Source organism: Hippichthys cyanospilos, chromosome 11 (assembly GCF_059441005.1).
Source record: "Hippichthys cyanospilos isolate Australia breed blue-spotted pipefish chromosome 11, RoL_Hcya_1.0, whole genome shotgun sequence".
Classification (NCBI taxonomy): Eukaryota; Metazoa; Chordata; class Actinopteri; order Syngnathiformes; family Syngnathidae; genus Hippichthys; species Hippichthys cyanospilos.
The window spans coordinates 9,934,288-9,953,289 of record NC_142379.1 but is presented as its reverse complement, the minus strand read 5'-3'; the positions used below and the strand labels follow the sequence as shown (position 1 = coordinate 9,953,289).

The window sequence follows — 19,002 nt, the reverse complement described above, 5'->3', positions numbered from 1 at the left end:
CGTTAACCTGGTACTTGTGTCTTTTAAGGTGCACCTCGTTGTCATGTTTGCTGGGATTTATTTCTTTAGTTTCTTTTGGTTTTAACAGTTCGAGTAGTCGTGTTGTCATGTTTTGATCTCTGTTTACCCCCAATTTAACTTGTTATTTTGAATAGAATAGGACAGAATCAAATGGAATATAACATTTTGGGACATTTGTTAATTTATATATTTATTTGGAGAACATTTTGAAGTTATTCATTTTGTCGCTTTTTTATTTCCAATATTCAGTCCCAGTGGCTAATGGTGAGACTTGTTCTACAACATAAAACATGTTGTCATTGCTTTTTTAACATCACCCTTTTAATCGATGATGGATAAGCTTATTAAATTATCATAATGTCACAATTGTCATAAAATGGAGATACTGTACAATGTTCTCATCAGACATTGACAGTAAGATATGTGGAACATATGTCTCTTGCACCAAAACCATTCATCCTCATTCTTGCTATCAAAAGCCTTTCACTTAATCACTGGTTATTAATGACACCGTTTGATGGTGACGAGCCTTAGAAATTAACACCTAAATGACACGATGTAGAGTCTTTCAATCTCCATTGAAGCGTTTTAGCCAGTACGCGATTCTCTCCAGAGACATTGAGAAATAAAGCGATAGTGCTAATCCAGGAATTGTTGTTTCAATCCAGGAAAAGGAGATTAATTCAGTATCATAGTCTGAGACGAACGGGGGGCATCTTGTAATGGCCCCCATCCAAGCTTAGCTCAGCACTTCTTTGGCCTTTTCTACACACACACAAGCACACCCTCCAGAACTATTAATCCCCCCCAAAAATCCAGAACCCTTAACCATGCCATAATTGTATTCTTTTCATGTTGTTTTTTTTGTTTTTTTTTCCAATCAGTCAGACTTTGCAAACTTGTAACGCATGTGTCCCTTTCTGTCATCCAAACAGTCAACAGTGAGGATGTTATCTCTACGCGGCTGTACTTTGTGAACGCCTCCCTGCAGCGGGTGACCTTCTCCAGCTCCGTGGGGGTGTCCCTGCCCTGCCCCGCGGGCGGCGCCCCCCACGCCGTCTTGCGCTGGTACCTGGCTGCCGGAGACGACATTTACGACGTGCCCCACATCCGCCACGTGCACGCCAACGGCACCCTCCAGCTCTACCCCTTCTCTCCCTCCGCCTATAACAGCATCATCCACGACAACGAGTACTTCTGCACCGCTGAGAACCAGGCGGGGAAAATTCGGAGCCCCAGTATTCACATCAAATCAGGTAAGGTGGACATAAGTCATTTTTGGATGTCTTTTGACGAGTGCTTTGCAATTTGACATCAGTCATCATTTTCCAAAGCCATCCCTTGGCTATAATACTGCAAGAATAAGTGGAAGAATATGACCCAAATTTGATCAAAATACAGCACAAAGGTTAATTAGTTGTGCGGTGGATCATCTTTTATCTATCAAGCACCTTGGCTTGACGCTGTGACCAAGATTATGACCAATTTTACAGTTTGTGCTGGTAAAAACAACACCGGATTGCGCAGTCAATGTTTTAATTCATGATGCAATGGATCATCTTTGATTCGTATGGATCCAACTTCACTGCTTGGACTGCACATGATCCACGAATTGATTGGTGAAAAATAAAAGCGAAAATACATTATATGTAAAGGCAGCATTTTTAATCCACCTTGCGTACAAAAGCGTGACAGTAGTCATGTCAAGCAGAGGATGAGAGAAATGTTCCTGGAGGGAGTATCTGGGTACCTGGGGTGAAACATGTCCCTGAAATAGGTGATAGGTAATAGGTAATTTAAATAATAATAATAAAAAAAATCATATATAATAGTATCATATTCAATTACTAATTAAGGACTCCAAGAAACTGCTCATTGATTGTTGTATTGTTTTACAATATGACACAAGTCTAAGGCATTAGCAGTTAGCCGTTGATGGGCGTAGATGTTGTCTCTCACGATTTTCACAAGACATGAGGAGCATTCAGATGCAGAAATGTTGGGCATTTCAAACGCAGAGAAAAAAGTCCATCAATGCATTAAACGGTAATAATGAAATAATGATGATATCTATCAAAGGTCATTCGATGGAAGAGTGGTCATTCTCACAGAGTTCAATTCCAGCCGGCTCCAGCTTTCCGGGTACTCAGACTTCCTCACACACTCCAAAAACATGCATGGCGGAGTGTATTGGACTCTCAAAATTTTCCTTTGATTTGATTGGTTGAGAGAATGGTTGTTCATCCCTATCTGCACCACAATTGGTTGACAACCAGTTCAGGGTGTCCCCCACCCACGCCAGAAAACTGCTGCGCTAGGAACCAGCAAGCCAGTGATCCTAGTGAGGATATGCGGCTATGGAAAATGGATAGACATTAATCAAGAAAAATGATGGCCGTCAAATCACTTTGATTATTTATTTAATGACAACCCATGGTCCAGCTAGTCACTTATGTTTCCAATGTCTACTCAAATAATTACTCTTCCCACTATTCTAGTGGTTGTTACACTCTAATTCCTGTGAGAAGAGAAATGGAAGTGATCATTTTCTATCAGTCGATCCACTGCAATATATCATATCGCCACAAATTTGGTCCTGTACCACATTTGTTACCACGCCATTGGAAATGTTTCAAAACCTTTGAACAGCTTTTGATGATTATGCTAAAATAATATGTAATACTCTAAATTTACCCAAACGTTTGTGCTTATGCAAAACTGAATGCTGCTGACCCGTCTGCACTCGCTGTCAAGGTCAAAGCTAGAGTGGGAAGGTGTTACTTTTTTTTTTGCACATACACATACACACGCGCGCACCCATGCACACACTCACACAAACACAAACTCATGCCAACATGCCTCCTGCCTCTCCGTCTCCCAGTCTCTCCATCTGTCCACCGACTGGAAAGTCCCCTAACCACACACACACGCACACACTCTCTCTCACACACACATCAACACTGATATACGCACACAGAAAGCCATTTTTGCCAAGCTGGCTCTTGGTGTGGAGCTTCCAGCTCTTTGTTGGGGTGTTTTAGCAAGGACAGTTTGAGAGAGTCAGCTGCAGACACAGAACGAGTACAATCATAAAAAAGCAAAGTAATTTGCAATGTTGTTGACGAATCCTACCTTAAGAAACATTCAGCACTTCTGGACCCCCCACGAAAAGCACGTACAGTAAAAATGCACCCATATGGCTCGCAAGTTCCCGGGGGGGGGGGTGCATTCCCTTCTGCGTGACCTTCTCCCGAGCTCTCACGTTGGAATGACCTTCCCTTGCCTAAATAATTGCAACAATTAATCAATTGGATGCTGAGATGACCGCATCTCCACAGCTTTGTAAGCATGGCCGAAGCGCATGACTCTGCACCTCATTACCTCCATACACACACACATGCGGTCGCCATAGGAGACCTTAATACTGAGTGAGGGCCCCTCCCTCACTTCCGCCTCTATTTTGCCATTTTCTATCATTCTACATCTTTCGACATCATTCCCGTCTCTTTTTTAAGTTTGGATTAATAATAGCACAGGCATCTGTCTAGATGAGTCCACATTAAGTCTCTATGTGGGCTGCTTGTTATTCTGAGGGTCTTTTTTTCATTTTCTCAATTTATTTTTAGACATTTTTTTTCACTCAGTGTAATCTTGCCATCGTCATGTTGAGCATGAATCTGCACACATCTGCCACCATTTTAAGTTTGCTCTAATTAACCTACTGAAAATGTTCACCTGTTTGAGTAAGCGTTTCCTGATGTTTGGTCACATCTTATCGCAAAATCCTTGGTCCACGCAAAGTTTTCACAGCATCAGAGGGATCTAATTGTTCAAATGTATCAGTCAGAGGTAAAAAAATAATTTCCAGTTATTTAATGTTGTGGACGAAGGATGGCAAAACTGTCACAATATTAAAAGCTCTACCAGCAAAATCAATGAAAAAAAAAACAAAAACACTTGAAAAACTAGTCTGGGCTCCTGCCAAAAAGTTCAACAGCCACAATGAAGGGACTGGGAAAATTTCTGGCAAGTACTGGCTGTTCATTTTGTGTTACAACAGTCTCCTAGCTTCACTCTTCCTAGACTTCCTAGTCAGAAGCACTCTAATGAAAGACTTCAGCTATCAAGTATTTTATTATATGGATATCCTACTGAAGATTATTTTGGATAATTGGGTATTCGTATACACATGAAAAATACATATTTTCGCTTGACTAAAGAACAATTATGAAAAGAAAACACATTAAAACAGTTCCACTCAATAATATATACCGTATTTGTTTCTACTTCAAAATAAAAGCATAAGAAGGCATTCAAGTACATTTGTCACCTATAACATAAACAATTGCAGCTGTGGCTGACTTGACTACTTCCTTATAATGCACTCTAAATAAAAAAAGTACCCTTGGTGGAAAAATATGCCTTGATCACAATGTGTTAAACACATCTCTTGTATTCATAACATTTAAAGCGTATCCAAAGCACTACAGAAAATGAATGTTTGGCAATCCGATTGGTCACCGTACTGAGAGAATCTCCACCCCGTTGGCTGTGTTCACCTCATGGACGCGCTCCAAAATTTAAGCACATGCCAAGCCACCTCGTTTTCCTTAAAGAGGATTAAGCATGATGTTTTTACAAATCGTAATCACTTGTCAGTGACGGAATTATCAAAGTATGAGAGAGGAGAAAATCTATTTCGCATTAGCATGAAGAGGAGATTAATTGTTGGTGTAACAGCCATACGTAGTTGGTAACTGCTAGATTTGAGCAGTGAAAACTGTGTTATTACAGTGTATTTTTTGTTTTTAAATACAGAAAGAATGGGCACATTATTTTCAGATTTCAGAGTCCCGATTTCGATTTCAGCTCGCTCCGGCCTTTCAGTATGGAGTTTGCATGTTCTCCCCATGCCCGTGTGTGTTTTCCTTGACCACTCCAGTTTCCTCCCGCCTTTCAAAAACAAGCTTGATGGTGTATTGGGTCCATGACTCCAAAAAGTTTGAGAATCCCTGCTATAAGGCACGGACTAATAAAATGGGAGCGTTTGATGATATTTTTGACTTTTGTGCCCAAAACTTGAAGTCAAAATCTCATTTGTTCTACCAATTTTTTAATTTCATACGCCGCCACCATTTTGAGAAAAATGCAAAACAAACTTTTGCAGCGTAATGTTTGGTTTTCAGTTTTTTTATGCTTCAAACTAGGGAATTTTGTTGAAATTAGCTAGAAAAAAGAACCCACACTGCTTTACTGTCTTTGACATCACTTCTTGGTGTGTCCCCATGGACATGAGCTATTCTGGCTCCCTCGCAAAATTTGTCTTTTCACCAAACGGTCCAGTTCTATTGACCCATACGCAATATATTCCACATTTGCCTCTGTAGTTCTTTTTTTTCTGCAATTCGCGCCATGTCACATGATCTACCAATACTTCCATTTCGATCGACTGGCCGATCGTGATCCACGCATTGTGCTCCCCTCACCTACACCTTTTCACCAGCATTTAAAGAAATCAAATAAGGACAGCAGTTAAGAAAATTCACCCAATTTCGCCCTTTGTCCCGGTTTGGGCAGGCTGAGGCCAGGACAGCAGGTGTCAGCATCATTTTTTCCCTCCATCTGTCCTCCTCATCTCATTCGGCGCCGACATTCATTTAGGAATACAAGAAGCGGGGACTTGGGGCCTGGTTATGATCCACGATGAAAGCGCTTGCTTTGCCACTCATATCATAAAAGAAGCTCCTTCATTTCGCTGCATGTTTCATTGTTGTTTTCCCTTCTGTCTTTGCTGTGTTTTTGCTGCTTTCTTTATGAATAAGTAAATGCAGTATTTGGTTTCCCCGGTGTTAATTATTGAAGCGACAGTGATACAGGACTTGCCTCCCAGTGCGCCCCGTGCGCCAGAGTCATGTTTTAGCTCGTTCCTAGGCAACCGGGCCGCATATAGTCAGGCATCAGTAACATCCTAATGATTCTGCGGTGCGTACGATGAGGGGGAGTGCAATTTACACACAAATCAGCCAGGCCGCCATTTGCATCTTTGCATTCGTTTATGGAGAGTATCACAGGATTGCAGCTGGTGTACAACAGCGCTTTGACAAACTGGCAAATCAAGATTATTACTCAGATGGTAAACATTATTCGTAGAGGTTTGAGGGAGAGAGAGGAAGTCCAATCCTCGGGTGACATTGACCGGCGGCCGACGTCATTGCACCAAAACATTTACAAGCTGTCAAGCTGATTTTAAACACTCCATGATGGGCTCAGGGGGGATTGGGAATTTTTCCTACTATTGACGAGTAACAGCTGGGTCAATCACAGAGTAAATAAATGATTGAAAGAATTAGCCGTACCGCGGCAGCCCAGGCTACTCAGTCGATCGGCGCTATTGATCGGCAGGTAGATGGTATCAGCGAAAGAAAGGCGGTGGCAGCTTTGAATGAAGAGCTGGGCTCAAGACCCGATTGCAATTATTTGTCCTTTAGCTTTGAATTGTTTCCAAATGAGGCATCAGCTCACTTTAGAGGTTCACATGTCTGGCGACTTTAACCGAAAAGGTGATATGACCTAAGGAGGATGCTCTTCATGTAAGGCCATGTGTTCCCTCTAGTTTACCTCAAAAATGCGTGCTTTGGAGGTGCAACAAATAACGGACTATCAAATCAACACTTTATTGGGCAACATATACGATTAACACACACATTTCAGACATATGCTTGAAAATGAACTTCAACTCATCAAGCCTCTTATCCTTGGTGTCATTTTGCTTTTATGAAGAAAAAAATGATCAACATTATTGCATATTATTTTACATTACAAGCCGAACCAATGAATTTTTGTGTGTAATCTTTGTGCCAATAATTTGACACAATGTCATCTTTTTGAAGCAAGGGATGAAAACTTTTTTTTGTAACTCATTATTTTGGCCAATTTTGGGTCTTTTTCTTCCACATCATTCTTAAATTATTTTAGCCACTCCTGGTTGTGCCATGATGAACTTTGACATGTTGTCATCATCTGGGTAGAATTTCAGTTCCCTAGTATCTTTTTTAATGCTTTCTCTTTAATGTGAAATGTCTTTGATGTAAAGATTAAAGGAGCAAAATCCTGCACAATGTTTAAAAGTCAAAGTTGACTAATTTGAAAAATGACAAATGAATCCATAGTTGAAATAATTGTTATTTGCAGCACTACCATACATTGAGTTTCCTTCAAATCTAGGTTTTGCCTAAAGAATCTGACTTTCTGTGCTGTCTCCAGTCAATGTGTAATAGTTACCATTTGGTAATCCAAAAAACGTTGGGCACGCTGATCTACAGAACACCCCCATCCATACACACCGCTTTTTATTGATGACCCTCCAAACATACATTCATTCAGCGCAGTAGTCACAAATCACGCATGTTTGTCTTGATAGGAAAATATGCATATTTTAAAGTGCACAAGCTCAGATATATGCGCAAATTGTCGTATACAGCTGTTGAAGCATTGTACAATGGTTTCCCCAAACAAACACTTGTCATTTTGGATTTTGACTCCATAACAAGTTCAGATATGAGATTAAGCATCAAAAAGTAGACCAGGGTTAAAGTATGAGGTAAAGGGTGGAGATACTTTGAGACAAAAGACTCTCTAACATTTGGCAAGGACATTGCCTTTGGTTCCACTGGGTTCCAGTGACAGTGGTGGCTGGCATAAAGCAATATTAATGACCAAGGAAACTGGCCTTCAGGCTAGGCGTTAATTATATCACTAGAGAGCTGGGGGAGAGCGTGAACACACCGGAGGGCGGGGCCTCTCATAGCGTTGTATGTGTGTGTGTGTGATTTGCATTGTTAAGCCATTACTGTCCTCATTTTGGAGGGAGGCCTAGCTGGTTGAATAGCGGTGATAGATTGTGATGCCAGGAACACTCGCCACCATCAGCCTTTCTTGGGCCCATTTCATTTCTGTAATTGTGTTTTCCTCAATTTACACATTACTCATCAGACTACTTTTTTTTTTTGGCTCATGTCAAAATGGTAGAGGGCAAAACACTATTGACCCTTTATGTGAAGGGTAGGTACTCACCCACATGGTTTGGATTAATGAATCCACCTGCTCGTTTCCTAAAACACAATGATTAGTTAATCCACGCATGTTATATACTGCTTATCCTCAGAAAAGTCCAAGAGGTGATAAAGCAGGGGTCACCAATGTAGTACCCGGGGGTACCAGGCAGTCCCGGAGGATCACATGAGTAGCCCGCAGGCTTGTTCTGCAAATGGCTTACAAGTGACAGAACATTGTGATTTTCCAGGAATTTTACAAACTGTTATACATGTACGTATGTTCCGTAATTATTGTGAGAAATCATTACTCACATATACATACAACATACTTTCGCACACAGTGCTAGAAAGCTCAGCTCTCTATTGTCTGACCTAATTTCCCATGATTCTTCAACATAGAAGTAGGAAGTACAGTAGTTTCAGTTCCAGTATGACATAATGTGAATCTAAACAGTTTAAATTCCTTTTAAATTGGTTTTTCACATGTATCACTATGACACCAATGTGATTGGCATACACACGGACCAAATAATTGGCTTGCTGTATTGAAAAGAAAATGGGGCGTTGAGATGAAAACTACAAAAAAATTAGAACAAAATACTGGGGCAGGTGAAATCCATCGGGTCTCAAGACACAAGGCTCAAAATTGATAACATCAACTTGACGGAAAATTTCAAAATCAGTGTCTCGCTGTCTAATGTGTTTTAACGAAGCGCAAAATACTACTTTTGAGTTGCGATGCAATGCAAAACCATTTATTTCAAGTCCTGCACAGTATGTACAATTTAACACATTGCTGATGCAGAATAAGCCATTATATCAATATAACATCCAACGCTTACACCAAGAAGTCCGAATGTGACAGACTAAAGTGCGGAGATAATTTGGTTCATTAAGCCGCGTCTTAATCACCGCCACCCTGGCGCAGAATCACCACCCCACGCTCGGCGTGCCATGTGCAGGTCGCGTGTTTCTGACGCCCGGCGCCTGCATGTGACAGTTGCAGCGGCCGCGAGCCGCGGCGTGCCCCTCGCCGTCTCTGCGTATCTGCGCAATGCTTCTTTGAAAGGCGAAAGGCCACTCACTGCGCATCCGCTTCAACGCAGCTTCCAGTCAGTACGCCTCACAATCAGGCGAGTTGGAGACAGCAACAACACCAGCTCGGTTGTTTACTAGACCTGCCGATGGTTTTCCTATAACAACACAGCTCTTAACGCTCCTTTTCAAAAATGACTTTATTTTTTAATCATGTTTTTTTTAAAATAATGATTTAAATCTTGGAATCTGTGTGTCGCCATTTCAAAAGGTTTGTGTTTTAGATGAGCAAAAAGCATTACAAGATTTCTAACTATACAATCGACAAAAGAGCACATTTGTCCTGTGCACCACATAAAACAAAAAATATAATCACACTTATCAAAGTATTAAACCGAAGAAAAAAAATATTAAAATTATTTTTAGACACTTCTTTATCCTAACATTAAAAAAAATATATATATATATATACATATATATATATATATATATATATATATATATATATATATATATATATATATATATATATATATATATATATATATGTATGTATATATGTATATGTATATATATGTATATGTATATTTATATGTATATATATGTATATGTATATATATGTATATATATATATATATATATATATATATATGTATATATATGTATATATATATATATATGTATATATATATATATGTATATATATATATATGTATATATATATATATATATATATTGCCTGTACCATTGCCTGTACAATAAATGAGGTATTCATAGCCTCTGAATAATTCACTTAAATGCCACAATGAATTAGTTATTAATTATTATAAAGCTGTGCAAAATCTCCATTTTATGATTTAGCTAATTTTTGAATTTTTGATTTTTAAAATACGGTAGTTTTTTTATCACTATTTAAAAAGGTTGTAGCTTAAAAATGCTTGGCGATAAAAGGATTCTGTAAAAGTTGCCTGGTGTAATTTTTCTACTTGGTGCTTAAAAATTATATCTGTTTTTTATTATTTTATTGAGTATTCTTGCTTAGTCACAAAAAAAAAGCTGGCTTGAAAGTTTATGTATTTGTTTTTCTTAAATCTAGGATTCCAGTAAATATTGAACAGAACTCTGTTTAGTATGCAAAATCAAATCTGATCAGTGATCAGTTCTTTTTTTCTTTTAATTTTCTGTTAACTTCCTGTTGTGATCAGCCCCCCAAATCCTGTTTGTGTAAAGCCTACCCAAGTTCTTCAAAATATTCACTTTGCCACGATTAATCCTACCGTTCCTGCAGGACAGGTTTTTAATTAATAGTCTGATTTTCTCTTCTCAGCTGTTGAATTGAGGCTTCCCTGCCTTTCCTATTTTATACATTGTAAATATCCTCCCTCTTAAATGTCATCTTTAAAGGCTATTGTTTACTCATCTCTTTTTCCACTCTAGTATTCCGGGAGCCATATACAGTCCGTGTGGCGGACCAGCGCTCCATGCGAGGTAATGTCGCTGTGTTCAAGTGCCTCATCCCCTCTGCTGTCCAGGAGTACATCAGCGTGGTGTCCTGGGAAAAAGACACCGTGTCCATTGTCCCAGGTAAGGAGCTGATCCGGTCACTGTTACTGCATAGTCCATTTTTCGGGAGAGTTTTTCCGCGCAAATGCTGGGCGTGTTTGATCAACATTCAAATGCCAGTTGAGTCAAACAGTGTTTACTCTCAGAGAAAAGGAGAGTTGCATCAGCATTTTTAAAATAGGATTTTACATCAAACCCTGTCAGGGAAATGAGGTGTTCACACTCCTTGCTCGCCGTAATGAATTTCTCCTTGTCACTGGTATATCCCGTCTTGTCAGAGCGGCAAGATGGAGGGGAGGATTTAAAAAATGAACCACTCAGTCAAAAAGAAGATAAAATGGCCTTTGCCTACCATGCGGCTGGCTTCTCACTTGCTAACGGACACCTCTGTAGTTAATAGCTGTGTTTCGGGGATAAATCAGGCTTTGGATGGAACGTCTGTGTGACACAGGGCGTGAGAGAGCTCATGTGTGTGTGAGCATACACTCCGTCCGACCAAGGCCTCCAACAGGTCTGCACTGTGCGTGTATAAGCGTGCGTGTGTGTGTTTCGCAGTTAACATTTGCTCCACGGAGCAGTAGCAAATTGTTGGGTGTCAGATGAGACTGTTTAGGTCAGTTGATATGTTGCAGTCCTGCTGCCCTTTATCTCCATCTCTAATAGCCAACATCCCTTTCATCTCTCAACAATATGTGTACGTGCATGTGCGCTGCTACTGTCCTTCACTCCAAGCACTCATTGATCCAGCACAGTTGTAGTGTATGCGTGTGCGCGTACATGTGTGTGTGTGAAAGAGTGTGTGTGGCCTGAGGGGGGTTCCCAGTCTGGATCGATAGAGCTTGCTGTTGGATTCCCCTCTCTCTTGTCATGGATCCTTCAGTGTGAGAGCGGTGAGACCCTCTGTTACGTGTTTGGTGTGTGTGTGCTTATCAGCCGCCGCATCGTGTGTGGTAAGAGCTCAGTGGGAGTATGTTATCGATCAACTGTTGGACATATTCACTAACACATTAACATATGAACAAGCAGATCCTTGCACACACATACAAACGCACACACACAATTTATGTGACTCTCCAACTAGGCTGATCAGGGTAAGTGTCCCTAAGCGTTGTCGTAAAATGCTGGACGGTAATTTGCATTTAACCATAATGAATTAGAGTGGAATAGTAATGTATTACCAGGAAGAATATGACGGTCAATATAGTTCCCCAATCAATCCTATTCAAAAATCAAATCTTCCCTTGAGACTACCTGTAAGGCAACATTTATTAGACATTATGGACACAAAATGGCCCTGAAGTGGGCTTCATACTTGCTATTGCAAGGCATTTATTCATTGAAGGGGAAGTAAAATCCAACATATTCTTCACAATAATGTATTATCTCTTAAAAACAGTTAGGTAAAAAATAACTCAATTGACAGTCAAAAAAGATGACCTAATATTTCCAAAATAATATTTGAAGGGATCTTTGTGCACTTTTTGTTAGAATTTTACAACAAAGATGTATTTTTTCTATAATTTATATTAAATAAAAAAAAAAGGTATACAATTCGGAAGAGTACTTCAATGAACATATGCTTAAAGACATTTCAATAAAATTAAGTGTTGGAGTTGCTTTGGGTAGTAGGCAGTAGGCGGAATACACCCTGAACTGGTTGCCATACCGATCATAGGGCACACAAAAACAAACAACCACTCACACACACAAACACACACACACACACAAACACACCCAATAACAATTTAGAATCTCCCATATAACTACTGCCATGCCAGTTTTTGGAAAAGTGGGAGGAAACGGAAGCCCCCCCCCCAAAAAAAAAAAACAAAAAAAAAACAATGCACACACACAAGCATGGGGAGAACATGCAAACCCCGCTCAGGTAAACTGAAATGAGAAAACATGAGCATTAACTTTAAAATGTTGAAGTGACTTGTCACAGCCAATATTCAGACTTCAATTGATTGAAAAATATTTAATATGTGCAAAATGAATTTGTATTGAGTGTGATGGACAACTTCAATATTTTCTGCACCATGAGGGACACCTGCGAACCAGTCCGCTACCGTGCACACCCTTTGTATTTATTAACATATTTTATTTTAATTTTGAAGTCAATGTTTTTCCTTTTCCTGAATGAATATTAGTTATTGGACTCCTTGTGTACTAATTAACGCCATTGAAGTCACCCCTGAAATAAACATCAGTCTGTCTCCAATGAACATAGAAACAAACAGCCATTTTGGAAATTACTCTGGCCTACTCTGCGCTACCTCTAGGCTAAAATACTGACTGGAATGATATAGAAGAAAACGTCCCAAAAATGATCAAAATACTGCACAAGTGGATGTGGACTGAGTAGGCTAATTATATTCCAGTCTTTATACATGTCTCTCCTCCACGCTAGATGACAAGTGTTATCAATGACAAAGACGTTCTCGTCAGCACAGAGTGAAGATAGCGCATGACTCTGCGCCTCGCGCCTCCCATCCATCCATCATGTACGGCTTTGTGTTTTTCACTCGCGCTGGAGATGCTCTGCTGACTCGCCATCTATTAAGAGGTCGGTGTGTGCCGAGGTGCGGACTTGACAGGATGACACGCGTCCCGCCAATGGCCCATGTTGGTCAATAAAACTGAGTTTGAATGAGCTTTGATAAAGAGGCAGGCGGGTGTTTGCTGACAGCTGCCCTCACTGCCAGACGACCTCGCCTGAGTGTCATGTCACTTTTTGACAGCCAAATCTGTTTGCGTTGGAGAGTTCACAGAGCAATGTGTGTGTATGCGCGGTCTTGTACACCTATACTTGTGAGGACCGGTGTGAGTTTTTTACCAACACGGTGAAGACATGACAAGTAGATGTGCGGGTTTTCTGAATCGGCCCACTATCCTTGTTGCAACTCCCTTGCCGTTTAGTTGGCTTTCCTGCACCGTAACTGATGGTTTGCTGGTTAGAAAATGATCATTTTTGTGCTTGACAGCTATGTTGATGGATGTGCCTGAAGGAACTGTACTCGTCAGTGTGAGTGTGTTTGTGTGTTTGTGTTTGTCATACACTGTATTAGTACCCATCTCCAAATTTAAAATGAGTGTGAGTTTCATCTGGTCACCATGGTAACGGGTACGAACTGGCAGGCGCAATGAGGAAGGTGTGAGGATGCATCACTGCTTGATTTATATTAGTGCTTCACCACTGCGCGCAAACGCACACACACACACACACACACACACATTTCATTCACTTGTAAGATACTGTTGGGAAAATACATGTTTTTAAGATTCATTGCAATACTATTAGGCACATATTCAAACCTGCGTTGATTATTATGAAGAGGATGCTGATAAACAGGAAATGCCAAGAACAAGGGAGTGTTGTAAATGGCACCGCCTGCGCTTTTATCAGTCCACGTTAGCTATATAGCACGGTATTAATTATACTTCTTTTAAATTAGAACTTGCGGTGTTATGAACAATACGTGAACTATTACAGCATTAATCTCCTGGTCATGAATATAACAAGCATTACGGTTAAACAATCTAGGATATCATGTGAACACAAATTTTCTGGCAAAATCTTCGAAATAAATACAATGGCACCTTGACCTTTGATTGAAATGACTTGTGTGAGTTTTCAAAAAAGACACTTCCAGTACTTAAATGCCGATCCTGGTCGATGTATACTGTCAAACTGTCAAACTTGACATTAAGCTTAATGCTAATACAGAATGCAAAATGTATTGTAAAGAGCTGGTGGTTAGCATCAATGTTGTAATAATTATTATTAGTTAGAACATTATTATTGTAAAGAAAGTGTTTTACTTGACCAATCCTTTAGGTAATGAATACACAAATTATTCAGCAACACATGTAGATAAACATACAATGACATTGCTCACAGATAGCGCTGTCACAAATAGCCATATTAGTGGATATGTTTTCCCATTGATGACCAGTAGCTTTCATATATTTTTTTTATTCATTTTCCGTGTCATTTGCTGATTTCAGTCTCGTCGGTCGCATTTTTTGTGTGTTTTTTTTATATTGGGAAGCGTTTCCCCAGAAAAAGAATCGGACGTGCTTGGCGGGGAAAATCATAACGGTGCTTGCACAATGCAAGGCTCAGTGCCTCTTCAAAGTTTGCAAGCTAGCAATGATATTAGCACGTCCGCCTCACAGTTCAGGGACCTGAGTTCAAATCCACTTCACTCCGGCCTTCCTGTGTGGAGTTTGCATGTTCTCCCCGAGCCTGCGTGGGTTCTCTCCGGGTACTCTGGCTTCCTCCCACATCCAAAAAACATGCAAAGTATGTGTATTGGACATACTAAATTGTCCTTAAGTGTGATTGGGTTGTTCGTCTCTGCGTGTCCTGCAATTGTCCCCCACCCACTGCCCAAAGTCAACTGGGATAGGCGCCAGCAAACCTGTGACCCTAGTGAGGATCAGTGGCTTTAAAAAAAAATCGAAGGGTGGATTTTACTCTGCCTTTTCTGTGTTGACTGAGAAATCCCAAGCAGGAAAAAGTTAGATGATATAATGACGCGTATCCTGAAGCCGTCTTTACAGTTTCTTGTAGAGGAGCATGATATTGCTGGTCTACAGTTAAGATGAGCAATATTAATACAGTAATAATAATAAGAACAATAACACTGCAATACTTTACTGCGTTAAATTAAATGAATTAAATGAATATCAGTCCTCTAGTATCGGTTATTGAGCTACTTGATAACTGGCATTGGTATCGGCTCTACAAAAAACATATCGGTCGATGTGTAATTACAAATACATGAAGCAGTACCACTTCCTTGTGTGACATTACCCCCTCTGCATCACAAAATGATCACCGCCAACTGACGCTTATGTAAATGGATTGATTTTTGTTAAGTTATGGACTCTACATCAGCATTGATTGGCTGATGTAGTGAAGAGAGAGTTGTGGGTGCGAACAGTGCAGCAAAGTGTGGCGGGTGCACGCGTGTTTCTGCATTCATTGATCGGGCTTGTTTAATCCTCTACGCACTCACACACACACTTCTACACACACACACACACACACACTGCCTCTCACATTGTGGTGGAGTCTAGCATCGCCACAGCTGCCGCCTCTTCTGTCCCGGTCTCCATTTTGTGGCCACTCTGCAGAGATCCCGTGTCCTCTCACTTTCTACTCTTTTTTAACTTCATGCAACCCCCTTTCCATTTAGTGCCCCCACTTGGAGAGGCACCTATTAGAAGATAAAGTGACAAAGCATCATCTTTTCTCTTCCACTCCGTCAAACAGGAACGTTAACAACAGATAGGCGAGGGGAAAAAAATGGCAGAATCGGCAGAAAAGAAAGACAAAGTGGCATGAAAGCGCGCTAGGTGCTAAATTATGCAAGTGGCAAAGTGGGCAAAGAATGGAAAGATGATGGACTGACTGCTGTTTGAGGAAGAGACCCTGAAGAGATGTGTATGTATGCATGTGTGTTGCATTTTTTTTTTTTTTTTCGCAGTCCCCAGCCTACCCCAAGGGAAAAAGCGGCAGCTTGCTTGGGGCTTGAAAGGGACTGTGTCCTGTCATTAAAGATGTATCCGACAAGAGCTTAATGCCCAGCCCGTCCTCCCCTTGCCTTGTCCTCCTTTGGAGCTTCTCAATTTATCTGTGCTCCTGTTTGACCAGTAAGCATTTCTGTGTTTGTCTTTGCGATGGGAGCAGTTTGTTCCTCGCCACGGTCGCGGGGACGAGGGCGGTCGGGTTGCCGTGGATGGGAAATGGGTTGTGTTTACTTATTGATGTGTGATTACGGGATGTGTCGTGTCTGTGTGTGAGTGTGGCGTTAGGCGGGTTATTTATTCAGCACTCGTGTTTGGATGTTTTACAAAGAGAACAGGTGCAGAGCGACTCTGAGTGGGCTCTGTTTGGGTGTGTGTGCTCGCATGTGTGTGTTTCAATGGGAGACATAGACTGCTGCCCAGCCACTGATCAGGCCGCAGTATGCATTTGTGTTGAAAGGATGAGTTGCGGCTCCCAAAGTCAACAGCCTGAAATTGCTGGATTGATGGGTGGATACATCAATTGATACTGTATTGCTAGTAGATTAGGGCTGTGAAAAAAGTAAATCAAGTCCAAGTTAATCAATTAATTGAAGAAATCATAATCATTGTAGTCAAAAAAATTCGTTAGTGACAACACTTTATATACAGATCGATGCATAAAGACCAACTCTCTTACTGTGTAGGTTATGAAAGAAGATACACAAGATTCAAGGATCAAAGATTTGTTTACATTATTCTTAGTAAAAATGTGATATCTTCCTGAGACTCAGCCTGTTCATTTGTGTCTACTGTTGTGTCCATTTTGTCTCAGCAAGAGAGCAAAGTCAATTGCACCCCACCCTAACATATGAGACCTCTTTGGAAAGGCGTGTATGTCCTCTAGCTTGAATAAGTTGAAAGATATAGACCAAAAACAAATGTCCACTACAGTGGACACAAATGAACAAGCAGGCTCTCAGGAGGATATCACAAAAAAATAAATAAATAAAACATTTCAAAATGGGGGTTTAAACTTTTAATATCAAGCTAATTTTAGCCGCTAGATGTCCAGATCACGTGTGCATCTGTTAACACTAACCAGAGAGTGGTGTTGGAAAGGTCACACGCACTTGACACATCCAATGCGGTGGAAAAAAATGGTCAAGACTTAAACGAATGATTAAAATAACATATCCCCTTCCTCTTTTTTTATATATGTATGTCATTTTCATTTATTGACTGTGATCCCTCCCCCAATCTTTGATGCACTCAACCTCAACCCCCTTTCTTACAAGTGACGTCTCTTTTCGACAAGTCATGATCCCCATTAGTAATGGATTTGCGTATTGAGCTGATTATGTGAAGCCCCATCTCCATCATGTATTTTTGCTCTAATTAGTTCCTAAGGCTTAAAAAGGAGGAGGAGGGAGCGAGACGTGCGCAGTGAGGAAAAGGGTGTCGGCGAGGACATCGGGGCTGCTGATGAGTAATGCACGTTGTCGCACTTGGCGAAATATCTGACAGAGATTGGGCTAGCGTGTGCTTACATGACTAGCGTTAGCTCACACACGTGTGTTCAGCCTGGCACAAAGACAACCGGCAATGATCTCAAGCTCAAAACGACGCCGGCCGTGCAAGTAAAACCTACAAGCAGGTTGGAAACAAACACCTGCCGCACACCCTCTCACGCACACATCTTGGCCATGTGCAGCTAATGAATTACTAACTAGCAAAGAGGAAAGGGAGCCATCTTCTCCGAGTAAGGCCAAATGAATTCGCCGAAGCACTATGCAAATGTTCCCTGGGCTAACGAGACTGCCTGCATGATTGGAGTGCCATTGAAATTCTCCTCGTGCACAGCCTCACTCTCGCACTTCCTCTCCCTTATCTCGCTCCATCGCTTTCGCCATTTCTATCTGCACACATAACATCCGTGTTCCCATCTATCCATCAATCGATCCACGTATATGTGACGATTTCTAATTTCTTGCTTCCTACCTGTATGCTTTGATAATCTACAAAGATCAATACCTTCCCTTGTATGCCACTATATATAATGGCATGCTCATTACAGAGATGGACAACTAAACAATACTTTATTTAGCTAGTTTCAGCATAAAAGGCAATATTTTATCGACAATATATTTACATAATTACATTATTTTTCATATACAATTAATGCCATTAAAAATACACGTTGTCACCGAAACATACATCACATGTACTCAACTGTAACAACCAATCATGGCTCAGTTTGCTAATGTCACATGGCCAAACCTAGAAAACAGGTGAGCCGTGATTGGTTGTTAACAATGACTTGAGCATGTGGAATGCCCTATGACAGCATGTGGCAAAATGTATTTTTAAAAGTATTGATTGTTTAAAAAAAAAGTCCCTGATCTTTCCAATGGTCTCATGTGTTTAGGTGGGCTACAATGAACTTTGATGTCAAAAGTGTCAAAGTGGACACATAGGTGAACACAAATGAAAAGCCTGGCTCTCAGGAGGACACACACAGAAAAGATGAAACCATTATACATCATTAAAAATCATTTCCGATCATGCGTATGAGCAGTCTGAGAGTAACTGATCTGGACATTCTGTCAAATTCCCGCTGGGCTGCTGTAGTATATGCTGTTCAGGGCTGCTGCAGCGGATCTGTTTGTCCAACTACCGCTTTGTCACATGGCCATAAAATAGCAATTCTTTAGGTTATAACCCCCTCTTTGTTTAGGGTTGGTCACGTTTTTATTATATTCTTTTTTTCACTTTAGGTAATTACCCGAAATGCATTATAATAGACAACCTCAGT

General features: G+C 40.6%; 1 protein-coding gene across 3 annotated transcripts in view; it reads left to right on the top strand.

The window, feature by feature from the left end:
* Nucleotides 1-19,002, top strand: part of dscaml1 (Down syndrome cell adhesion molecule like 1) — a 108,480-nt gene that overhangs the window by 10,516 nt on the left and 78,962 nt on the right. For 2 of the 3 annotated variants that reach the window (XM_088426906.1, XM_088426905.1), the window contains exons 2-3: nucleotides 957-1,277; nucleotides 10,548-10,694. In XM_088426906.1, the coding sequence (XP_088283032.1) occupies nucleotides 957-1,277; nucleotides 10,548-10,694 (468 nt within the window). The remainder of the gene's footprint in view (nucleotides 1-956; nucleotides 1,278-10,547; nucleotides 10,695-19,002) is intronic. The other variant, XM_088426907.1, reaches the window with a different exon arrangement.